Source organism: Podarcis raffonei, chromosome 7, assembly GCF_027172205.1.
Source record: "Podarcis raffonei isolate rPodRaf1 chromosome 7, rPodRaf1.pri, whole genome shotgun sequence".
Classification (NCBI taxonomy): domain Eukaryota; kingdom Metazoa; phylum Chordata; class Lepidosauria; order Squamata; family Lacertidae; genus Podarcis; species Podarcis raffonei.
In genome coordinates, this window is record NC_070608.1 from 3,808,261 (window position 1) to 3,830,030 (window position 21,770).

The following is a 21,770-nucleotide window of genomic DNA, read 5'->3' on the forward strand; positions in this document are numbered from 1 at the left end:
TGAGTTTGGTCAAATGGCAGGATTTAAATTGAATAAGTTAAAGACTAAGGTATTGGAGAAAAATTTAACACAGGTTGAAAAAGAAAGGTTTCAGAATGAGACGGGGTTGACTGTGGTTAAAAAAGTGAAATACTTGGGTATAAATATGACAGCTAAGAATGTGAACCTATTTAAAGACAATTATGAAAAAACTTGGACAGAAGTGAAAAAAGATTTGGAGATTTGGTCAAACTTGAAGCTTTCCTTGTTAGGTCGAATTGCAGTTATAAAAATGAATGTATTGCCAAGAATGTTGTTCTTGTTTCAAGCATTACAAATAATGGATAAAATGGATTGTTTCAAGAAGTGGCAGAAAGACATATCTAAATTTGTCTGGCAGGGCAAGAAGCCCAGAATTAAATTTAAGATATTAACGGATTCAAAGGAAAGAGGGGGGTTTGCCCTGCCAGACTTTAAACTGTACTATGAAGCGGCAGCTTTCTGCTGGCTAAAAGATTGGCTGCTTCTTGAAAACACAGACATTTTGGATTTGGAAGGTTTTAACAATATTTTTGGGTGGCATGCATATTTGTGGTATGACAAGGTTAAAGCACATAAAAGTTTTAAAAACCATATTGTCAGAAAAGCACTATTAAATGTCTGGGTCAGATATAAAGATTTGCTGGAAAACAAAACCCCAAGGTGGTTGTCGCCAATGGAAGCTAAGGCAGTTAAAAAGTTAAATATGGAGTCGAAGTGGCCAAGATATTGGGAAATTCTGGAAAAGGAAGGGGACAAACTGAGATTGCAGAGTTTTGAGAAATTAAAAGGGAAGGTGAGAGATTGGTTGCACTATCACCAAATAAATGAAGTGTTTAAATTGGACAGTAAAATTGGCTTCCAGGTGGAAAAATCAAAATTGGAGACTGAATTGTTAGAATCCAGTACTAAGAATTTGTCAAAAATGTACAATTTGCTGCTGAAATGGAATACACAAGATGAAACGGTTAAATCAACTATGATTAAATGGGCTCAGGACATTGGTCATAATATTTTGTTTGCTGATTGGGAAAAGTTGTGGACCACCGGGATGAAATTCACGGCATGTAATGCCTTAAGAGAAAATATTATGAAAATGATTTACAGGTGGTACATAACCCCAGTCAAGCTTGCAAAGATTTACCACTTGCCTGATAATAAATGTTGGAAATGTAAAGAAAAGGAAGGTACATTTTTTCACCTTTGGTGGACGTGCCCGAAGATTAAGGCATTCTGGGAAATGATCTATAACGAACTTAAAAAGGTATTTAAATATACCTTCCCTAAGAAACCAGAGGCCTTTCTCTTGGGCATTGTCGGCCAAGGGGTGTTAAAGACGGATATAACTTTCTTTATGTATGCTACAACAGCAGCTAGAATACTCATTGCAAAGTACTGGAAGACACAGGATCTACCCACACTGGAAGAATGGCAGATGAAGGTGATGGACTACATGGGCTTGGCAGAAATGACGAGCAGAATCCGAAACCAGGGAAGAGAAGCAGCGGAAGAAGAATGGAAAAAGTTCAAGGACTATCTAAAGAAATACTACAAAATTAATGAAAGTTAGAATGATGTTGGACTGGAAAGTAAATGGTTACTATTAGCAATGGTTAAGACAAGGAGAATAAGGAAGATTAACTTAAATTTAAAGTAAAATAAGGGAAGATTTGCTGAATAATTGATTAGAATCTGGAATACAGAAAAGGGAGGCATGAGGAAGTCGGGGAAGAAAGGTATATGAAATTAAGATATGAAATGGTACTTGTTTTTTGTTTTGTTTTTGGTTTTGTTTGTTTATGTATTTGCTGTTTTTATGTTATGTTTGTGTGGTTATAAAAACTGTTTAATAAAAAATATTTTAAAAAAAAAAAGGAGGGGGTCAGGCTGTGCCCTGGCCAAAGGCCCTGTGGAAAGATGTCAAGTCCCGTAGGGCCCTGGTCTCTTGTGACAGAGTGTTCCACCAGATTGGGGCCATGGCCAAAAAAGCCGTGGCTCTGGTTGCGGCCAGCCTAACCTCCCTGTGGCCCAGGATCTCCAAGATGTTTTTATTTGAAGACCGTAAGTTCCTCTGTGGGACGTACCAGGAGAGGCGGTCCCGTAGGTACAAGGGTCCTAGGCCGTATAGGGCTTTAAAGGTTAAAACCAGCACCTTAAACCTGATCCTGTACTCCACCAGGAGCCAGTGCAGCTGGTATAGCACTGGGTGAATGTGATCCTGTGGCGAGGACCCCGTAAGGAGTCTCACCGCGGTATTCTGCACCCGCTGGAGTTTCTGGGTCAGTCTCAAGAGCAGCCCCACGTAGAGCGAGTTACGATAATCCAGTCTGGAGGTGACTGTCGCGTCGATCACAGTGGCTAGGTCAGAGCGAGAGAGGTAAGGAGCCAACTGCTTAGCTTGGCGGAGATGGAAAAATGCCGCTTTCGTTATAGCTGTAATCTGCGCCTCCATGGAAAGGGAGGTGTCGAAGATTACACCCAAACTTTTAATGGACGGTGCTGGCACTAATTGTACCCCCAAAAGAGATATCCCCCAATCGCATATCGTCCCAACCCAGCCAAAGGACTTATGGTTACTTAGGTCCCATTTTGTTGGCATCCGTCTGTCTTGGGAGACAATGGAGAGATGTGCATTCAGGGGTGAACTCAGCGCCTGCTGTGGCTGCAGAGACCGATAGGGGAGAGACATGTTTTGTTGCAGCCGGGGCAGATGAAGGCGTCCGGTTGCACTGTAGACAGGATGTCTGCGCTCCTCCCAGAGACCATTCCTCCTCTGCTCACTGCTGTGGATATACAACCTGTCGGTCTCCAGGCACTGCGGTCGTCTGCAAGGGATTCCCACACAGTGGGGTTGATGTTGTCAGCCTTCGGGTCACTTTTGCCGACATCTTTGTAGCGCAGAGTTGTTCTCTTTTAACCAAACAGCATGAAATCATAAGGGGCAGTGTAAGGTGAATCTCTCAGGGCAGAGAGTTCAACAGTCCAGTGGTTCCCACCGAAAAGGCCCTTTGCATTCTTCCTGCCAAGAGAGGTTCGCTTATGGTAAGATTGGGAATGGATGGATTGGTCCGTTTCAGTTCTCTGTTCTCATTTTTCCAATCTTAAGCTCAGTTCTCCACAAGCCCTCATGAGCACCCATCAGCATTTTAGTGCAAATATTTTCCAAACATTAGGAAGGACTTTTTGATAGCAAGAGCTAGAAGGTGATGGATGCTCATTCCATTTTTATATAAGTACATTTTAATAGATTTTTTTAACATATCAGTTCCAATAGTCATACAACATATCTTCTCATCTTATACAATATTTTAGACTTCCGTCAACACCTCTGATGATTTTCCGTTCTTTATCACTTACTCTGCATTTTTTAATTTCTATATTGCATTTAATTGTCCTTAGCTAATAATTATTTTCATAGTATTTCTTGTAATATTTCAGATAATTCACCTTACAAAACTTCTTGCAGACCTACTAACGTAATCTGTTCATCACCATTACTTTTCAAATACTTCATATATTTACTCCAGTCCTCTAAGAATCTCTGATCCTGCAGATTTTGAATCCTTCCTGTTAATTTATCTAATTCTGCATAGTTCATCAACTTCATCCTCCATTCTTCTTTTGTCGGTAATTCTTCTTGCTTCCATTTTTGTGCTGATAATATTCTTGCTGCTGTCTTTGCATATAAAAACAACTTACAAACCTGTCTATTAATATCATCAATTCCAAGTAAAAACGCTTCTGGTTTCTTAATAAATGTATATTTCAACATCTTTTTCATCTCATTATATGTCATTTCCTAGAAGCTTTTCATAGAATCATAGAATCATAGAGTTGGAAGAGACCACAAGGGCCACCGAGTCCAACCCCCTGCCAAGCAGGAAACACCATCAGAGCACTCCTGACATATGGTTGTCAAGCCTCTGCTTAAAGACCTCCAAAGAAGGAGACTCCACCACACTCCTTGGCAGCAAATTCCACTGTCGAACAGCTCTTACTGTCAGGAAGTTCTTCCTAATGTTTAGGTGGAATCTTCTTTCTTGTAGTTTGGATCCATTGCTCCGTGTCCGCTTCTCTGGAGCAGCAGAAAACAACCTTTCTCCCTCCTCTATGTGACATCCTTTTATATATTTGAACATGGCTATCCTATCACCCCTTAACCTCCTCTTCTCCAGGCTAAACATGCCCAGCTCCCTTAGCCGTTCCTCATAAGGCATCGTTTCCAGGCCTTTGACCATTTTGGTTGCCCTCCTCTGGACACGTTCACCTTTTTACATTCCCACCACAAGTGATAAAAAGTTCCTTCCTTATCTTTACATTTCCAACATTTGTTACTTATTTTATACATTTTAGCTAATTTTACAGGGGTAATATACCACTTATACATCATCTTCATCACAGGATGCTGCTTCCTTTTTAAGCAAGGGTTGGATAGTCACCTATAGGAGATTCTTTAGCTGACATTCCTGCATTGCAGGGGGTTGGACTAGATGGCCATTGGGACCCCTTGCAACTTTATGACTCTCATTCTAAGTCTGCTCCCCTGAATGCCAGATCCTGTGCATTGCACATGGCTGCTTTGCTCAGGTCCATGTGGTCTAGTGGTTCAGAGCAGTGGACTTGTAATCTGGTGAACCAGGTTCGATTCCCCACTCCTCCACATGCAGCTGCTGGGTGACCTTGGGCTAGTCACACTTCTCTGAAGTCTCTCAGCCCCACTCACCTCACAGAGTGTTTGTTGTGGGGGAGGAAGGGAAAGGAGATTGTTAGCTGCTTTGAGACTCCTTAAAAGGTAAACGCACCCCTGCCCATTAGGTCCAGTTGTGGCCGACTCTGGGGTTGCGGCACTCATCTCGCTTTACTGGTCGAGGGAGCCGGCGTACAGCTTCCGGGTCATGTGGCCAGCATGACTAAGCCGCTTCTGGCGAACCAGAGCAGCACACGGAAACGCCATTTACCTTCCCGCCGGAGTGGTACCTTTTTATCTACTTGCACTTCGACGTGCTTTCGAACTGCTAGGTTGGCAGGAGCAGGGACCAAGCAACGGGAGCTCACCCCGTCACAGGGATTCGAACTGCCAACCTTCTGATTGGCAAGTCCTAGGCTCTGTGGTTTAACCCACAGTGCCACCCGCGTCCCTCTTGAGACTCCTTCGGGTACTGATAAAGCGGGATATCAAATCCAAACTCTTCTTCTTCTTCTACATTCCCAGAATCCTGAAAACCTTCCGAAAGATGGGTGAGCAACGATGTGTGCACCATCACACCCCTGACAACCCCTCGGCTGCCTCTGTGTTTTGGTGTTACGGACAGTTCTGAAAGGATGCAATGACATTGCTTTCTTTAACTGGAATTTCCTGCGAGGAGCCTGCCAGGCAGGCGAGACATTGTCACGTTGCACTATTTGTCAGATAATTCTGCGGGTAATGAGAAAACCCTGCGCTTCCTAGCAGAATAAGGAAGGGAGCCAGCGGAAGCCAATAACTTTGCCTTCCTCCAGGGCATCAGATAGCCAGCCACCGCCAATACACTTCAGGGGATGAACAACCAAGAAACCACCCTTACATTTATTGGAAGAGCATTTCCACCCTCCCACTCCAAAGTCAGAAGCAAAGGCCTTGAAGCTTCACTCTTCCAGTGGACAACCGATGCCAGGGACAGGAGGGGGAGCATCGTAGGGCGCAGGGGGTGTCGGTGCTGATGGAGGAGGCGCACTTCAAGGTGTGGGATGAACTAGTGACTAGTGGGGAGAGGAATGCAGCCTGAATGCTCATCGTCATATAACCTCCCTGCAAGCAAATCAGAACAAAATGCTCAATAAAGACCGGGCATAGACTAACCATCGTATAAATTTTGCGCAAGCAAAATCTGGCGGAATGCTCAACGAACTGATCGACTGGAGGAGACCTCTGTTGCTTTAAATCTGAATCGCCTGCTTTACTGATGGGACTTGAACTTGTTTATTCATCTCGGCCATTCTGGGGTTAGCTTACAACAGGAATACCTCTAAAGCTGCCGTAGAAGAAATATTAAGATATTAGAAACTTTTATTTGTTAAAACTTTTTATTTATTAATTAAGCCGGAAGGTACTTTATCCTGCCTTTTTCTTCTGGGATCTTTAAGTAGATATCTTCATTGGTTGTTAATAAACTAACAACAGAATCCTATCTACCCAGAAGAAAGTCCCATTGAGTTCAATGGAGCATATTTTGAGATAAGGACTTGTAGGATTGCAGTCTCAAAAAACTTTAGCTATCTGGCAGACAATCTATTTCTTGTGACGTCATCTTGGGTTGCTACCTGGAATTCAGGTGAAATTTAAGGCTGGATTTCATTTTAGTGATCCCATTGGCATTTCCATATTTCCATTTCTGCCAAGACCATATAACACCTGTCTTGAAAGACCTACATTGGCTCCCAGTACATTTCCGAGCACAATTCAAAGTGTTGGTGCTGACCTTTAAAGCCCTAAATGGCCTCGATCCAATAGACCTGAAGGAGCGTCTCCACCCCCATCGTTCTGCCCGGACACTGAGGTCCAGCTCCGAGGGCCTTCTGGTGGTTCCCTCACTGCGAGAAGCCAAGTTACAGGGAACCAGGCAGAGGGCCTTCTCAGTAGTGGCACCCGCCCTGTGGAACGCCCTCCCAACAAATGTTAAAGAGAACAACAACTACCAAACTTTTGAAGACATCTGAAGGCAGCCCTGTTCAGAGAAGCTTTTAATGTTTAATAGACTATTGTATTTTAGTGTTTTGTTGGAAGCCACCCAGAGTGGCTAGGGAAACCCAGCCAGATGGGCGGGGTATAAGTAATAAATTATAATTATTATTATTATTTCTCTCTTTCATATTATAGGCATTCTTTCCCTGGCCAAACATGTTTGCATGTGCAGTATTATTTTAAAACTGTGTCTTAATAAAGCCCTGGGAAGGCGTACATGGCCTCGGGCTAAGCAGGAAACCTCCTTGTTTCCTTTTGCTCTTTCAAGGTAAAGAGACCCCTGACCATTAGGTCCAGTCATGGCCGACTCTGGGGTTGAAGCACTCATCTCGCTTTATTGGCCGAGGGAGCCGGCGTACAGCTTCCGGGTCATGTGGCCAGCATGACTAAGCTGCTTCTGGCGAACCAGAGCAGCGCACGGAAACGCCGTTTACCTTCCTGCCAGAGCGGTACCTATTTATCTACTTGCACTTTGACATGCTTTTGAACTGCTAGGTTGGCAGGAGCAGGGACCGAGCAACGGGAGCTCACCCTGTCGTGGGGATTCGAACCGCCGACCTTCTGATTGGCAAGCCCCAGGCTCAGTGGTTTAACCCACAGCGCCACCCGCGTCCCCCTTTCCTGTTTCAAAGAGCCCCCCAAACTGAGCCAGATTCCTTCTGAAAATCCGTGTCATTTTGCAACAGATGGAATCCAACAGGCCACGCTGTGTCCTATTTAAAAAAACCTGCATCTATAGCCAAGAAAAACAGACTGCCATGTGGCACTCAGTTCACATCCCAGGTCACAAGAAAATAAAGGAGCGGGGGGAGTTTTAGGAGAAGGCCACACAAGTGCAACAAGCACAGCGGGAATTTCCAGCAAAAAAAAAAACACCTGTGAGCAATCAGATCCTTCTCCCTCTGATGGCACCGCCCTAAATAAGCATCATATAATGTCAGAACTGCCAGCTGTTCTTTTCCAGCTGGTTAAGACGTTGCCAGGATGAAGACTTTCACTGCCGTAGTCTTGATAGTTGCAGCCCTCTGCCTGGAGCAAGGTGAGTTTCGCTGGGGTTAAGCCATGGAGCCAAGGATCTTGAGAAGGGGTCTGGGAAACATCTTTGAATAGTTATAGGCATGGAGTGCACCCTTTGTTGTTGAGGTGCTGCAGTGGAGGAGAGAGTATGCCCACTGCTGAAAAGAGGTTTTAGAGCTGTTTTAAATTCTCAGCTCTTTGCAGGTAGGGAAGAAATTTACTACGTTTGCATCTTAAGATAAGGCACTCATTTGCACTTCTAGGACCAATGCATGGACCGAAGCACAGATTATCCATTGCAATTTGCACTTCTCTGATTTTTGCAGGGTGCATTTCCCCAGCCAACAAGTGTCAGCATTCGTGTGCATCAAAATGCACACATTTGTGAAAATAACATGCACAAAAAATGCTCCACACTGGGGGAATTGATTGCAAAACTGTGTACACCGGGGCAAAAAGTGTGTTTATTTTTTATTTTGTTCGTTTGTTTTTGTTTTATTTATTTCAAAACCAAAAAAAATTGCAAACATCAGATTCAAAACCCATATTCATTTTCTAACATAAGCCTATTACATAGATTACCTAAATTGAAATATATCTAATTGCTCTAGGCTTCCCTTTGCTGTATGTACCGGTAAATACAACGTAATTAACAAATTATATTATAAATGATATTATAGGTTCCCTTATACTGGGGCAAAAAGTGTGTTTATTGGAATAAATTAGCACGAAAAAGGCCGATGAATTTTCATGAGAATCATTCTCAATATTGCTATTTTGCAAATAGCTGCAGAAATGTGGAAAGCTGAATTTAAGAATGCAAAGATGAGAGAATCGGATTTGACAAGCTTGTCCATCCTTAAGTGCAACTGTTCTGCTTGGGAGCTCCTGGCTGAAACTTAACATTTCTAACTGAAGATGAAGCAATCTACCTAAATCTGTTGACAAACCCCGTTACACAGGCTCTTAAAACATCTGCCTTTTAGTGAGTGGGGGTGGTCGATGTTCAACCTCGTCCAGCTTTTTCTATTCCCAGGCAGGCAGCCCTGCTATCTAAGAGTCTTTCACTGGACTTGGGGCTTTTAACCTGCTGTTGTTGTTGTTTAATCATTTAGTCGTGTCAAACTCTTCGTGACCCCATGGACCAGAGCACGCCAGGCACTCCTGTCTTCCACTGCTTCCCGCAGTCTGGTCAAACTCATGTTGGTAGCTTCGAGAACACTATCCAACCATCTCGTCCTCTGTCGTCCCCTTCTCCTTGTGCCCTCCATCTTTCCCAACATCAGGGTCTTTTCCAGGGAGTCTTCTCTTCTCATGAGGTGGCCAAAGTCTTGGAGCCTCAGCTTCAGGATCTGTCCTTCCAATGAGCACTCAGGGCTGATTTCCTTCAGAATGGAGAGGTTTGATCTTCTTGCAGTCCACGGGACTCTCAAGAGTCTCCTCTAGCACCAGAATTCAAAAGCATCAATTTTTCGGCGATCAGCCTTCTTTATGGTCCAGCTCTCACTTCCATACATCACTACTGGGAAAACCATAGCTTGAACTATACAGACCTTTGTCGGCAAGGTGATGTCTCTGCTTTTTAAGATGCTGTCCAAGTTTGTCATTGCTTTTCTCCCAAGAAGCAGGCGTCTTTTAATTTCGTGACTGCTGTCACCATCTGCAGTGATCATGGAGCCCAAGAAAGTAAAATCTCTCACTGCCTCCATTTCTTCCCCTTCTATTTGCCAGGAGGTGATGGGCCCAGTGGCCATGATCTTCGTTTTTTTGATGTTGAGCTTCAGACCCTATTTTGCGCTCTCCTCTTTCACCCTCATTAAAAGGTTCTTTAATTCCTCCTCACTTTCTGCCATCAAGGTTGTGTTATCTGCATATCTGAGGCTGTTGATATTTCTTCCGGCAAGTTAAATAAGCAGGGAGACAATATACAGCCTTGTCGTACTCCTTTCCCAATTTTTAACTTGCTAGCTATTGGCTATTTATTGCCACTGAGCAGTGGTTATTCTGTGACTCGCTCAGACTTCAGACAGGTAAGCAGGCAGAGGGCTCTTTGCATCAACCAGTAGCAGCTGCAATTTCCTTACAAAGCGCAAAGGAATATAAGCAAGCGCCAAATAAGCAAATAAAATCCCCAAAGGACAGTTTGAAATGTCGTGACTTAAAACTCCGGGAGCAGCCTCACGGTCCTTATTTTAACGACGGTCTCCAGACATTTTGCTGGGCGTGGAAAGATGCTGTGCTTTGCACATTTCTCAATGCTGCTGAATGGAGGAGTGCTGGGAAGGTTTTCTTGCAAACTGGACTATGTAGATTAAAGTTCTACAGGTAAAGGGTGTGGCTTGGAGACCGAGCACCTGCTCTGCATGCAGATGATCCCTAACCCAATCCAATTCAATCCCTGGTGTCTCCAGGTAAGGCTGGGATAAATCCAGGAGGGTCACTGTCAGTCAATGCAATGCTGAGCTAAGATGAACCAGATGGTTCAACTCAGCCTAAGGCAATTTCCTCAGCTCTTCTTAATTGAGGTTCCCACTCCGCGCCCAGATCTTAATTTCCTTTCCCTTGATAAGAGAAAGCTTGGAAAACCTGTTCAGCCTGAGGCTCGAGCTGTTGTGTTCTCTCACACCTTGTGGGTTGTTTGTGATGGTGTGTCAGATGTTGAGTTTGCAGGTCTGTGGCTGTCAATGTATGGCTACAAATGGCAGGAATCATGTCTGAAACCCTTTGGGTCTAACTAAAGCCCAACAGTGGTGATTCCCAATAGAACATTCTTCTAAGTATGGTATGCTTCTAAATATTCTAAAACAGGGGTCAGCAACCTTTTTCAGCCGTGGGCTGGTCCACTGTCCCTCAGACCATGTGGTGGGCCGGACTATATTTTGAAAAATAATATGAATGAATTCCTATGCCCCACAAATAACCAAGAGATGCATTTTAAATAAAAAGACACATTCTACTCATGTAAAAACACGCCGATTCCTGGACCGTCTGCGGGCTAGATTGAGAAGGCAATCGGACCGCATCCGGCCCCTGGGCCTTAGGTTGGCTACCCCTGTTCTAAAACAACATATTAAAATACAGTAATGCATCAAACATTAAAAGGTTCCCTAAACAGGGCTGCCTTCAGATGTCTTCTAAAAGTCTAATAGTTGTTGTTCTCTTTAACATTTGTTGGGAGGGCGTTCCACAGGGCGGGTGCCACCACCAAAAAGGCCCTCTGCCTGGTTCCCTGTAACTTGGCTTCTCGCGGCGAGGGAACCACCAGAAGGCCATCGGCGCTGGACCTCAGTGTCTGGGCGGAACGATGGAGGTGGAGACGCTCCTTCAGGTATACTGGACCAAGGCTGTTTAGGGCTTTAAAGGTCAGCACCAACACTTTGAATTGTGCTCAGAAATGTACTGGGAGCCAGTGCAGGTCTTTCAAGACCAGTGTTATGGGGTCTCGGCAGCCGCAAGGCAAGAGGTTCATAGCTGAACGGAAGCTACAAAGAGGTGCCTGCCGTTGGCACACCTTTCCCACAAAGTGTTTACAGACAAGGTGGGGCGATCTCACCCATCGGACTCTGTCACCCTCTGTTGCGATCACACATTCACACTCTTGTCTGGTGGGTGGATCTCATCCCACCTACGAAGGTGCTGCCTGGCTCTCAGTGACAAGACTATGTCCCGCCCCATCGCCTTCCCCTCTGACTCCACTTCCTCCTGTCCAGCTCCTCCCTCTGGCTGGGCAAAGTGTTCTACCCTCCTCAATGTGGGTCTGCACTCCACTGGAAGGTCCAAAAAGAGATCTAGAAGATCTGCTTCTCCCTCTCTGACATCTAGAGTCACAAAGGGAGAGCACCTCTCCCTCATCTCTGGGTACCAGCCTTCCAGCCCTCCAATCCCTCCTCCTCTTTCTTCTCCTCCTCCTCTAACGGCAAGGGGTGATGGAAGCTTTAGTCTGGCAATATCTGGAGAGCTAAAGGTTCTCCAGACCTGCTGCAGAGTTTTTCTTCAGCTTAGAAGAAGGATGCTTAAGGTGGGGCAATGCCGAGGTGTCTAGAAATATACATGAGTTTGGGTCATAGTTGGAGAAGAGCACTTCTGCCCCTCTTGATACCAGAATCCAGGATCAAGTGGCCAAGCACGATGGGAACTGTGGTCCAGCAACATCTGGAGGGTTGCAGATGTTCTACATCCATTTAGACAGCCTTCATCAACCTGGAGTCTTAGGGTTTTTTGTGTGTTGATTTTATTGAGAACTACTATTATACACCTGTATTAAATGGAAACGGAAGAATGGATGCTTTTGAATTATTGTGTTGGAGGAGACTCTTGAGAGTCCCATGGACTGCAAGAAGATCAAACCTCTCCATTTTGAAGGAAACCAGCCCTGAGTGCTCACTGGAAGGACAGATCCTGAAGCTGAGGCTCCAATACTTTGGCCACCTCATGAGAAGAGAAGACTCACTGGAAAAGACCCTGATGCTGGGAAAGATGGAGGGCACAAGGAGAAGGGGACGACAGAGGATGAGATGGTTGGACAGTGTTCTCAAAGCTACCAGCATGAGTTTGACTAAACTGTGGGAGGCAGTGGAAGACAGGAGTGCCTGGCATGCTCTGGTCCAGGGGGTCACGAAGAGTCGGACATGACTAAACAACTAAACAGCCCATAATTGTGGACCCAATCCTTTGAACTACTCTGCCAACAGACTCCTTTGGCTTTCACTTTTAAGCACCTACTGAGAACCACTTAATTCTGTCTGGCTTACGCAGGCACCTAAGAATGCATCTTTGCACAACAGTTCCCCGCTTTCTGGTTTCAATTTTTTAATAATTTTTTTTATTATACTGTTTCATGAATTTGACCAAACTGCAGGAGGCAGTGGAAGACAGGAGTGCCTGGCGTGCTCTGGTCCATGGGTCACGAAGAGTCGGACATGACTAAACAACAACAAAAACAAAACATTCAGTATTCCATTAAAACTTGTTCACACTGTTGACTAAACAACAACAAAATGGAAACACAAATTACCCAGCAATACTCCAGAGCAGACAGAAGGACTACAACTCCCATCAGGACTTTCTGGTAGGAGCTGATGGGAATTGCAGTTCAAAACATCCTGAGGGGGCCAGGCTGGTGGCATCTGCACCAAAATGGCACAACTGGCTCTGGAAGCCCCTGCAAAAGTTGTACTGAGGGCAGGATCAAAGGGTTGCCTGTATGGCACAGCATGTCGAAATATGAAGCAATGCTTGTGGAAGGTCTGGTTGTTCTTGTATCTCAGCGTCTCTTCGTGAGAGTGAAGTTTATAGACTGGTCTCGTGGCTTGGAGTGAGTCAGTTCCACCATTAAACCTCACCCTGCCCTCTCTCTTCCCATAACTCAGGCACCCCGAAGCTCAGGGGCCCCATTGTTTTGAAGTTCTTTCCCATCAAAGAAGCACCTCACGCCTACTGGCATCACAAGAGCACCCAGTATCACCCTAATAATCTCCGAGTTGCCAAACACCCAACTTTAAAAAGGAGGGTGGCGCCCAAAACAGACCGAGTGCCTCACAGGTAAACAACTTTAGGGAACATAAGGGATGGCTCAGCCAAGGGCTTGATGGCGAAGAGATAGGGAGAATTGTTTCACAGAGGGAAAAATTGATGAGTGGTAGAACCAGGACAAACCAGGAAAAGGCCTCCCCTTCTTCCTAATTTGTAACTGCATCTATATAAATCGTTGCCACAAAGCATTCTGTGGCATCAGTAGAAGTATAATGTCTAGAATCAAGCAGTAGTACCGCTCTATTCTGCCTTGCTCAAACCACACCTGGAATAGTGGGTCCAGTTCTGGGCGGCACAATTTAACAAGGATGTTGAAAAGAGGGAACTTGTGTAGAGGAGGGTGACCCAGAAGATCAAGCGTCTGGAAAACAAGCTTTATGAGGGAGCTGGGGATGTTTAGCCTGGAGCAGGGGAGCCTGAGAGGAGATAAGATAGCCATCTTCCAATATCTCAAGGGCTGCCCCATGGAAGATGGAGGAAGCTTGTTTCCTCCTGCTCTGGAGGGTAGGACTCGAACCAATGGCTTCAAGTTACAAGGAAGGAGATTCAGACTAAACATCAGGAAGAATTCGCTGAGAGTAGGTGGAATAGACTACCTCAGGAGATTGCTGACTCTCCTTCCTTGAAGCTTTTTAAGCAGAGGTTGAATGGTCATCTGCCATGGATGCTTTACCTGAGATTCCTGCATCAGAAGGGGTTGGACTAGATGACTCATGGTGTCCCTTCGAACCCTACAGTTCTATGATTCTATGGAAGTGTGGATTTAAAAGGAACTTAGAGAAATTCATGGCCAGGGGGAGAGTTCTATCAATGGCTATTAGTCATGTGGCTAAACAGAGCCTTCAGAGATGGACAGCATACCTCTAAACCTGGGATTATTATTAGACTACAACTCCCATCATCCCTGGCCACGACTGATGGGACTTGGAGTGCAGCAACATCTCAAGGACTACAGATTCTCCTATTCAAAGGGTGGCTGGGAACGGCCACTTAGATTTCCCAAAATGCCCCTCAGCAAGCTGGCATTGGAGCATTGTTTGGAATTAAAATGGCAGCTGAACCCAGCCGCTCTGAACCCCCGACCAGGAAATATTTTTAATAAAGGGAGTCCCAGGACAGGTGCCAGTAGAGGGGTCTGCCACTGTGTTGTGGTCCTGGCAGTGGCCCAGGGGTCCGCAGTGCTGATGCCAGCCCTGGTGCCCCCTCCCCACATTCAAAGAATATTCGGTAGAAATCCTGTAGCTATAGCAACCTAATACCTCTAACTTCCCCACCTCTTTTTTTTGCAGTTTCGTCCTTGCACTGTTACACGTGTGAAAAAGCAAAATCCCACGAGGAATGCACCAAGAACAGGTGTTCGGATATGAACAGATATTGCGTGTCATTGGCCCACAGAGGTCCTGGTAAGTTTCATGATCTGTTTGCAGGAAGGCAGAGAGAAAAAGGAGCTGTACTCCATCGGCCTGGCTGGCTGGAACTGAAGATTTGATAATAATAATAATAATAATAATAATAATAATAATAATAATAATAATATTTATTTATATCCCGCCCTCCCCAGCCGAAGCCGGGCTCAGGGCAGCTAACAACAATAAAATAGTACAACATTCTAAAATCATTCCATTATAAAATTAATTCAACTCAAAATGATGGCAACCATTAGGCTAAAGTTCTGTGAAGATTGCCAAAGGAGGGAGTCAGGCTGTGCCTTGGCCAAAGGCCTGGAGGAACAGCTCTGTCTTGCAGGTCCTGCGGAAAAATGTCAAGTTCCGCAGGGCCCTAGTCTCTTGTGACAGAGTGTTCCACCAGATTGGGGCCACGACCGAAAAGGCCCTGGCTCTGGTTGAGGCCAGCCAAACCTCCCTGTGGCCCGGGATCTCCAAGATGTTTTTATTTGAAGACCGTAAGGTCCTCCGTAGGACATACCAGGAGAGGTGGTCCCGTAGGTATGAGGGTCCTAAGCCGTATAGGGCTTTAAAGGTTAAAACCAGCACCTTAAACCTGATCCTGTACCCCACCGGGAGCCAGTGCAGCTGGTATAGTGGTATAGTATATTGATCAATTAAATTGTCAGTTTTGCATAGTGGGAAAGACAACGTTGACTTTTTAATGACCCTTTAGTCTTATTTGTTTGCGGGAAGGTCGGATGGGATGGGCTATTCCAGGAGATTTTGTTTTGGTTCGTTTGTGGGGAGATTAGATGACGTTGGCCATTTAATGAGCATTTGCACTGATTTGTTTGCATTGAAGCATGTGCTACCAAGCACATTCCAGCACATTCTATGCATCAAATTCCAGCAAAAAGCCCAGTCTTTTGGGAAAGGGAACCTCCCAACCGTTTACAATTGCTCAACCTGAATTTGCTGGCATGTGACTGAATCCCACCTGAACATAGTAGTGTTGTGGAAGTACCTATGGATAGGATTTTTAAAAAATATATCTCCTTTATTGAAAGATAAAAAAGTACATAATCATAAGTGCACAGAGTAAGATAAGACACAAAGGAAGAAGCAGGAAAAAAAGAAATCGCACCCATGTAGAAAACAAAACAGAACAAGAGGTGGGAACCTGTATACATTACAAAAAAATGAGCCAGCGTGGTGTAGTGGTTAAGAGCGGTAGTCTCGTAATCTGGGGAACCGGGTTCGCGTCTCCGCTCCTCCACATGCAGCTGCTGGGTGACCTTGGGCCAGTCACACTTCTGTGAAGTCTCTCAGCCCCACTCACCTCACAGAGTGTTTGTTGTGGGGGAGGAAGGGAAAAGAGAATGTTAGCCGCTTTGAGACTCCTTAAAAGGAGTGAAAGGCGGGATATCAAATCCAAACTCTTCTTCTTCTTCTTCTTCTTCTTCTTATTGTCATTTACTAGACCTAAACCTATTACGGTATTTTAATGAATACCAAATTAAATTTGCCCATGGCAAGCCTAGGTTTGTATGCAACTTGTTCGTGTGTAGCGAGTTTGTACATATATTCAGTCCAATCGTGAAGCCTCATTTTTATTTTTCCAGTTCATCGAAACCTGTCTTTGTGCCGTAGTAAGGCCACGGGTGGCGCTGTGGGTTAAACCACATAGCCTAGGACTTGCTGATCGAAAGGTCGGCGGTTCGAATCCCCGTGACGGGGTGAGCTCCCGTTCCTCGGTCCCTGCTCCTGCCAACCTAGCAGTTCAAAAGCACGCCAAAGTGCAAGTACATAAATAGGTACCACTCCAGCGGGAAGGTAAACGGCGTTTCTGTGTGCTGCTCTGGTTTCGCCAGAAGCGGCTTAGTCATGCTGGCCACATGACCCGGAAGCGAGATGAGCGCCGCAACCCCAGAGTCGGCCATGACTGGACCTAATGGTCAGGGGTCCTTTTACCTTTTTTAAGGCCACAGTCCATTTATAGTGTTTATTTGTTAGATAACCATTCAAAAGGATAATTTCCTCTGCAAATTTACGATTATTCTGTAAAGTCGTGTTGATTGTCTCTATTACCTTCTGCCAAAAAATTATCAATATGAGACCTTGTACAAACATACGTTTTAGAGAAGAATTATTCCTGCGACATCTCCAGCAGCTAGATGTCTTAGATAACCCTTTCATATAAAAGCATACTGGAGTCCAGTAAATTCTAAATATTATTTTGTGTTATATGGGTCTTAATTTGAGGTGCAGAGAACCCTTGTTATAGAACTTAACAGTTTCCCATTGTTTAGTCGAGATTGAGATCCCCAATTCTTTATCCCATTCCTCTTCTATTTATTTATTTTAATTTATTTTAATTTTTAAAAAGTATATCTTTATTGATTTAAAATAAATACATTTATGGGAAGACAGACAGACAGACAAACAAACAAACAAACAAATAATAGAGAAGTCAAACAAACAACCACAATATAAGAAACAACAAAATTAATATAACTAACATCATTTATATCCATTCCTCTTTTAATAACTGCGTATCGAACTGGTTTGCTACTAATAAACATTTATATAAGACAAAAGTGGGGTTTTTAATAATGATGATGATGGTGATAATAATAATAATAATAATAATAATAATAATAATAATAATAATAATAATAATAATTTATTTGTACCCCGCCCACTCCGGGCGGTTTTATTGCTACATAAGAAAGAGCCCGTGGATAGGATTGTGCTGTTCTAAGTCGGTGAAATTCATCTCCAAACAGGGCCACTGAACCCCACAGCAATTTCTCATTCTCCCTCCCTTAAATCCTCTTGTTTTGTAGGCAGTGAGCTTTCCGTCAGCAAGTGGTGTGCAGACGTCTGCCCAAGCAACTTTGAGATCAAGGGCGGCCAAACCGGCATCGAGACCAATTGCTGCGTTTCCGATTACTGCAACAGCGGTGCTCCCAGCACCGTGAAAACCAGCTATGCTCTCATGATCATGGCGATACTTGCCAGCTTTGCCTGTATCTTCCGGACGGGGCTGTGATGGGGGTGGGGGTGGTAGAGATCTCCAAATGTCTTTTTGGAAGCTGATGGGAAGCACTAATCTCCACGTCTTTTTTTTTACAAGGCCTGATTCTGGCTTCGCTGAGAGCTATGCTACAAACATGATACGGGATGCTATTGCCTTTTTTTGTACGTGATGGAGGCGGGGGGCCGCCATTTTCTGTAACGCTCGCCGATGCGAAAAAATAAAAACCTCTCTGCGTGCCACTAAGGTTTACAACAAAGGGGGGAACCTTTTTTTATGGGGGGGCATTCAAAAATACAACCTCCCCTACTGCATTTTGAAGTGGCCCAGTCCAAAATACAACCACCCTGTTTCTGTGTAATGGGTTGAGTGACTCTTTGAGACTTCTTGGTCTTTGTGTCCAAAGTCTGTTTCGGGGGCTTAATCCGGCCCCTGTGGCAGTTTATTTCCGGGGATAAAATCCTAAAAAAAACACCTTTGGCCCTCACGGCCCTTCACTTCATCAAATCTGGCCCTCTTTGAAAAAAGTTTGGACCCCACTGCTGGCTTAGACAAAACTGATTCTGTGTTTCTGACCTTGTCCTCATTTTCTTCTGAATCTGTGTGTAGACTCAGGTTCCCATGGCCTGTTTTTTTCTCAACACGACACAAATATTCACACACACACACACACACACACACACACACACACACACACCTCTTCTTTTGACATTGCCTTGCAGAGGTACCAACTTGAATAAAATATGGGGGGGCAGGTGAGCCCCACCCTGCACAATTGATCACAAGACACAGCACATTCACACCATTTGAATGGCAATGCCCATCAACCGGGAGGGGGGGCAGTCCCCTCCAATAATTTTTGGGTGGAGCCAAAGGGACGAGACCCTTATAGGTCCAATGTTGCTTTGCAGTGGACTTATTATACTGGCAGCATGTTCCTTTGCCTTACTAATGTCTTCCCTCCACACTGAGAGGGAGAAATTTGTTCAGTTTGCATTTGGATACAAAATTCCTTCATCTGCACCTTCCCAAACACAAACACATGAACCGAAAACTAGCATCTAGATCAAGGGAAGTAATAGTGCCACTGTATTCTGCTCTGGTCAGACCTCACCTGGAGTACTGTGTCCAGTTCTGGGCGCCACAGTTCAGGAAGGACACTGACAAACTGGAACATGTCCAGAGGAGGGCAACCAAAATGGTCAAAGGCCTGGAAACGATGCCTTATGAGGAACGGCTAAGGGAGCTGGGCATGTTTAGCCTGGAGAAGAGGAGGTTAAGGGGTGATATGATAGCCATGTTCAAATATATAAAAGGATGTCACATAGAGGAGGGAGAAAGGTTGTTTTCTGCTGCTCCAGAGAAGCGGACATGGAGCAATGGATCCAAACTACAAGAAAGAAGATTCCACCTAAACATTAGGAAGAACTTCCTGACAGTAAGAGCTGTTCGACAGTGGAATTTGCTGCCAAGGAGTGTGGTGGAGTCTCCTTCTTTGGAGGTCTTTAAGCAGAGGCTTGACAACCATATGCCAGGAGTGCTCTGATGGTGTTTCCTGCTTGGCAGGGGGTTGGACTCGATGGCCCTTGTGGTCTCTTCCAACTCTATGATTCTATGATTCTATGACTATCCTTCAAAACTGGCATATCTCGAAATGTCGCAATGCTGCACAGGCTACGAGAAAAAGGTACAAACAAATTCACGGGTGCACGAAGTGGGGGGCAGAGAGGGCGGGCTGCCCCGGGTGCCACTCTGGGGGGATGACTGTTAGGAGCTCGGCCTACACTCAAGTAGGACTCTGGCAGAGACACATGCCTGACTGGCATGTTCTTTCCCTCCTGGTCTTTCGTTTGGGAGCTTCAAAAGCTTTGTTCAGCCCGAACATCACAGCGACTGATGCCAACAGACACCGGCACACTTAGGGATCTGCAGAGTTTGCGCATCATGTGTAACAGACCTCTGCAACTCGGCATTTTGGCTAATCTACTTTATTTACATATAAATACACACGGAGCACTGCAACATGGCTCCCTCTCTCTCTAGCATCAGACAGCAAAGAGAAAAAGAACAAAGGACAATAGTCCCACTTCACGGAACACAGTAGCACAAACATCCTGTCTCCGTCACTTCCCACTCTGTGGAGTCAAAACATACAACATCATGTGAAAGACAACAATCCCATGACTGCAATCACGGAGCAGGAATTCTAACAGTGACAAGATGGCCCCTGCCTTCCCCTAGCTGTAGAGCGGCCGAGGGCGTGTGCAATCAGTATGGGTGTCACTCATGTGGCGTCCCTACGGGTTGTCGCTCTCGCGTGCCATACATACGGACGTCCGTATGGGCTGCCTCTCGCACGGCGACCGTATGAGCTGCCGCTCTTGTGCACCGTTCATATGGGTGTCCGTACAGGCTTCTTCTTGCACAGCGACCGTACGGGCTGCTGCTCTCGCACGCCGTTCATACGGGCGTCCGTATGGGCTGCCTCTCGCATGCCAACTGTACGGGCTACTGTGCATGTGCAGTCCATACAGGATGCTGCACATGTGCACTCCGTACGGGATGCTGCGCGGGCACAGCCCGTACGGATGTCGTGTGGGCACCACTAGGCAGTTTGCCCCGCCCCTTGGTGTCCTGCCTTGGGTGCCAGAGAGGGTTCCTCCGCCACTGGACAAATGCATTTGTTGGTGAAAAGAACAGGCAAAATGCATTATCTGTTGGGAAATCGCTTGCCAAAATGTGCCTGTTTGGAGAAAGCTGGACTAAAACGCTGGTAAGGACTTTAAAGTGAAAGCACGAATAGGTGTGGGAATGTGGCAAACTGAATTTGAGATTGGAAAAACGGGGAACTAGTAAGATCCTTCTTTCTTGCATTCCTTGTTGGTGGTACCCCACCCTTTAGACATCAGGGAGATTCGGGGCTGATTTTAGCATCACGAACGGACGTGCGAAAACAGTCATAGAATTGTAGAGTCGGAAGGGACCCCAAGGGCCCAACCCCCTAGTCCAGTCCTTGGGATTGTGAGCCTTGACGCTCCAAATCTTGCCTAACCAAAGTGGGAAAGGCTATGGCTCTGTGGCAGCGCAGTTGCTTTGCATGCAGAAAGTCCCTGGCATTTCCAGATTAGGCTGGGAGAGGCCAGCCAGGAAAACAAGTGATAATACCACTTGCCCAAGGAAATCATAATGCACATTCCATTGAAGAATGCTGCCCTCTAATGGGCAACAACGAAGAGCCAGATTTGGTTGTTTGGAGAAAAAGCAGCCCTGAAAATCAGGCATGGATTTGCTCAGGAATGGGGTCCAGACAATGCATTGCAACGAACAAAGAGCACTAAGTGTTGAGATCCTTTGAATCACAAACAACGCTTATTTTGCGTCAGACAGGAGCTTCCTTAAATCTTCCTGTCCCTGCTCTCCTCTCATAATCTCAGGGCCGGGGCGGGAGAGTGCTAGAGTCCTGTCTAGTCAAGTTGTGTGGGATCAATACCAAACTGTTACCTCCGAGGATGTGGACAGGCTGCTTGGACGCGTGAAACCAACCACCTGTCTCCTGGATCCTTGCCCATCCTGGCTTATAAAAGCTAGCCGGGAAGGACTGGGCGATGGGCATCGTGGGGTGGTGAATGCTTCTCTCCGTGAGGGAGCCTTTCCAGACCCGCTGAAAGAGGCGGTTATCAAACCGCTTCTTAAAAAACCATCTTTAGATGCTGCCAATATGGCCAACTATCGCCCAGTCTCAAATCTTCCATTCTTGGGGAAGGTGATTGAGCGAGTGGTTGCTGAACAACTCCAGGCATGCCTGGAAGAAGCGGACCATTTGGATCCCTTCCAGTCGGGATTCAGGCCTCATCATAGGACTGAAACTGCCTTGGTCACACTGGTCTATGATCTCCGGCAGGCTAGGGACAGAGGTGAGAGCTGTTTGCTTGATCTCTCAGCAGCTTTTGACACCATCAACCATAACATCCTTCTGAACCGTCTAGAGGGGCTGGGAGCTGGGGGCACTGTCATACAGTGGTTCCGCTCCTTCCTCCTGGGCTGTGTTCAGAAAGTG

At 45.6% G+C, this 21,770-nt stretch overlaps 2 protein-coding genes across 2 annotated transcripts in view; both read left to right on the plus strand.

The window, feature by feature from the left end:
* LOC128417023 (lymphocyte antigen 6E-like) overlaps positions 1-21,770 on the plus strand; it is a 261,315-nt gene that overhangs the window by 178,541 nt on the left and 61,004 nt on the right. The gene's annotated exons all lie outside the window — the stretch shown is intronic.
* On the plus strand, positions 7,662-17,955 carry LOC128417017 (lymphocyte antigen 6E-like). Its single transcript, XM_053395165.1, has 3 exons — positions 7,662-7,778; positions 14,578-14,691; positions 17,523-17,955. Exons 1-3 carry the CDS (start codon positions 7,724-7,726, stop codon positions 17,726-17,728), a joined length of 375 nt encoding a protein of 124 aa, XP_053251140.1. The 5' UTR covers positions 7,662-7,723; the 3' UTR covers positions 17,729-17,955.

What these genes read in the sequence shown, in the direction of transcription:
- LOC128417017 (XM_053395165.1), top strand. Translation starts at nt 7,724, where the DNA reads ATGAAGACTTTCACTGCCGTAGTCTTGATAGTTGCAGCCCTCTGCCTG. An exon ending in AGCCCTCTGCCTGGAGCAAG is followed by an intron (nt 7,779 to 14,577) that starts GTGAGTTTCGCT and finishes TTTTTTTTGCAG; the next exon opens with TTTCGTCCTTGCACTGTTAC. An exon ending in ATTGGCCCACAGAGGTCCTG is followed by an intron (nt 14,692 to 17,522) that starts GTAAGTTTCATG and finishes CTTGTTTTGTAG; the next exon opens with GCAGTGAGCTTTCCGTCAGC.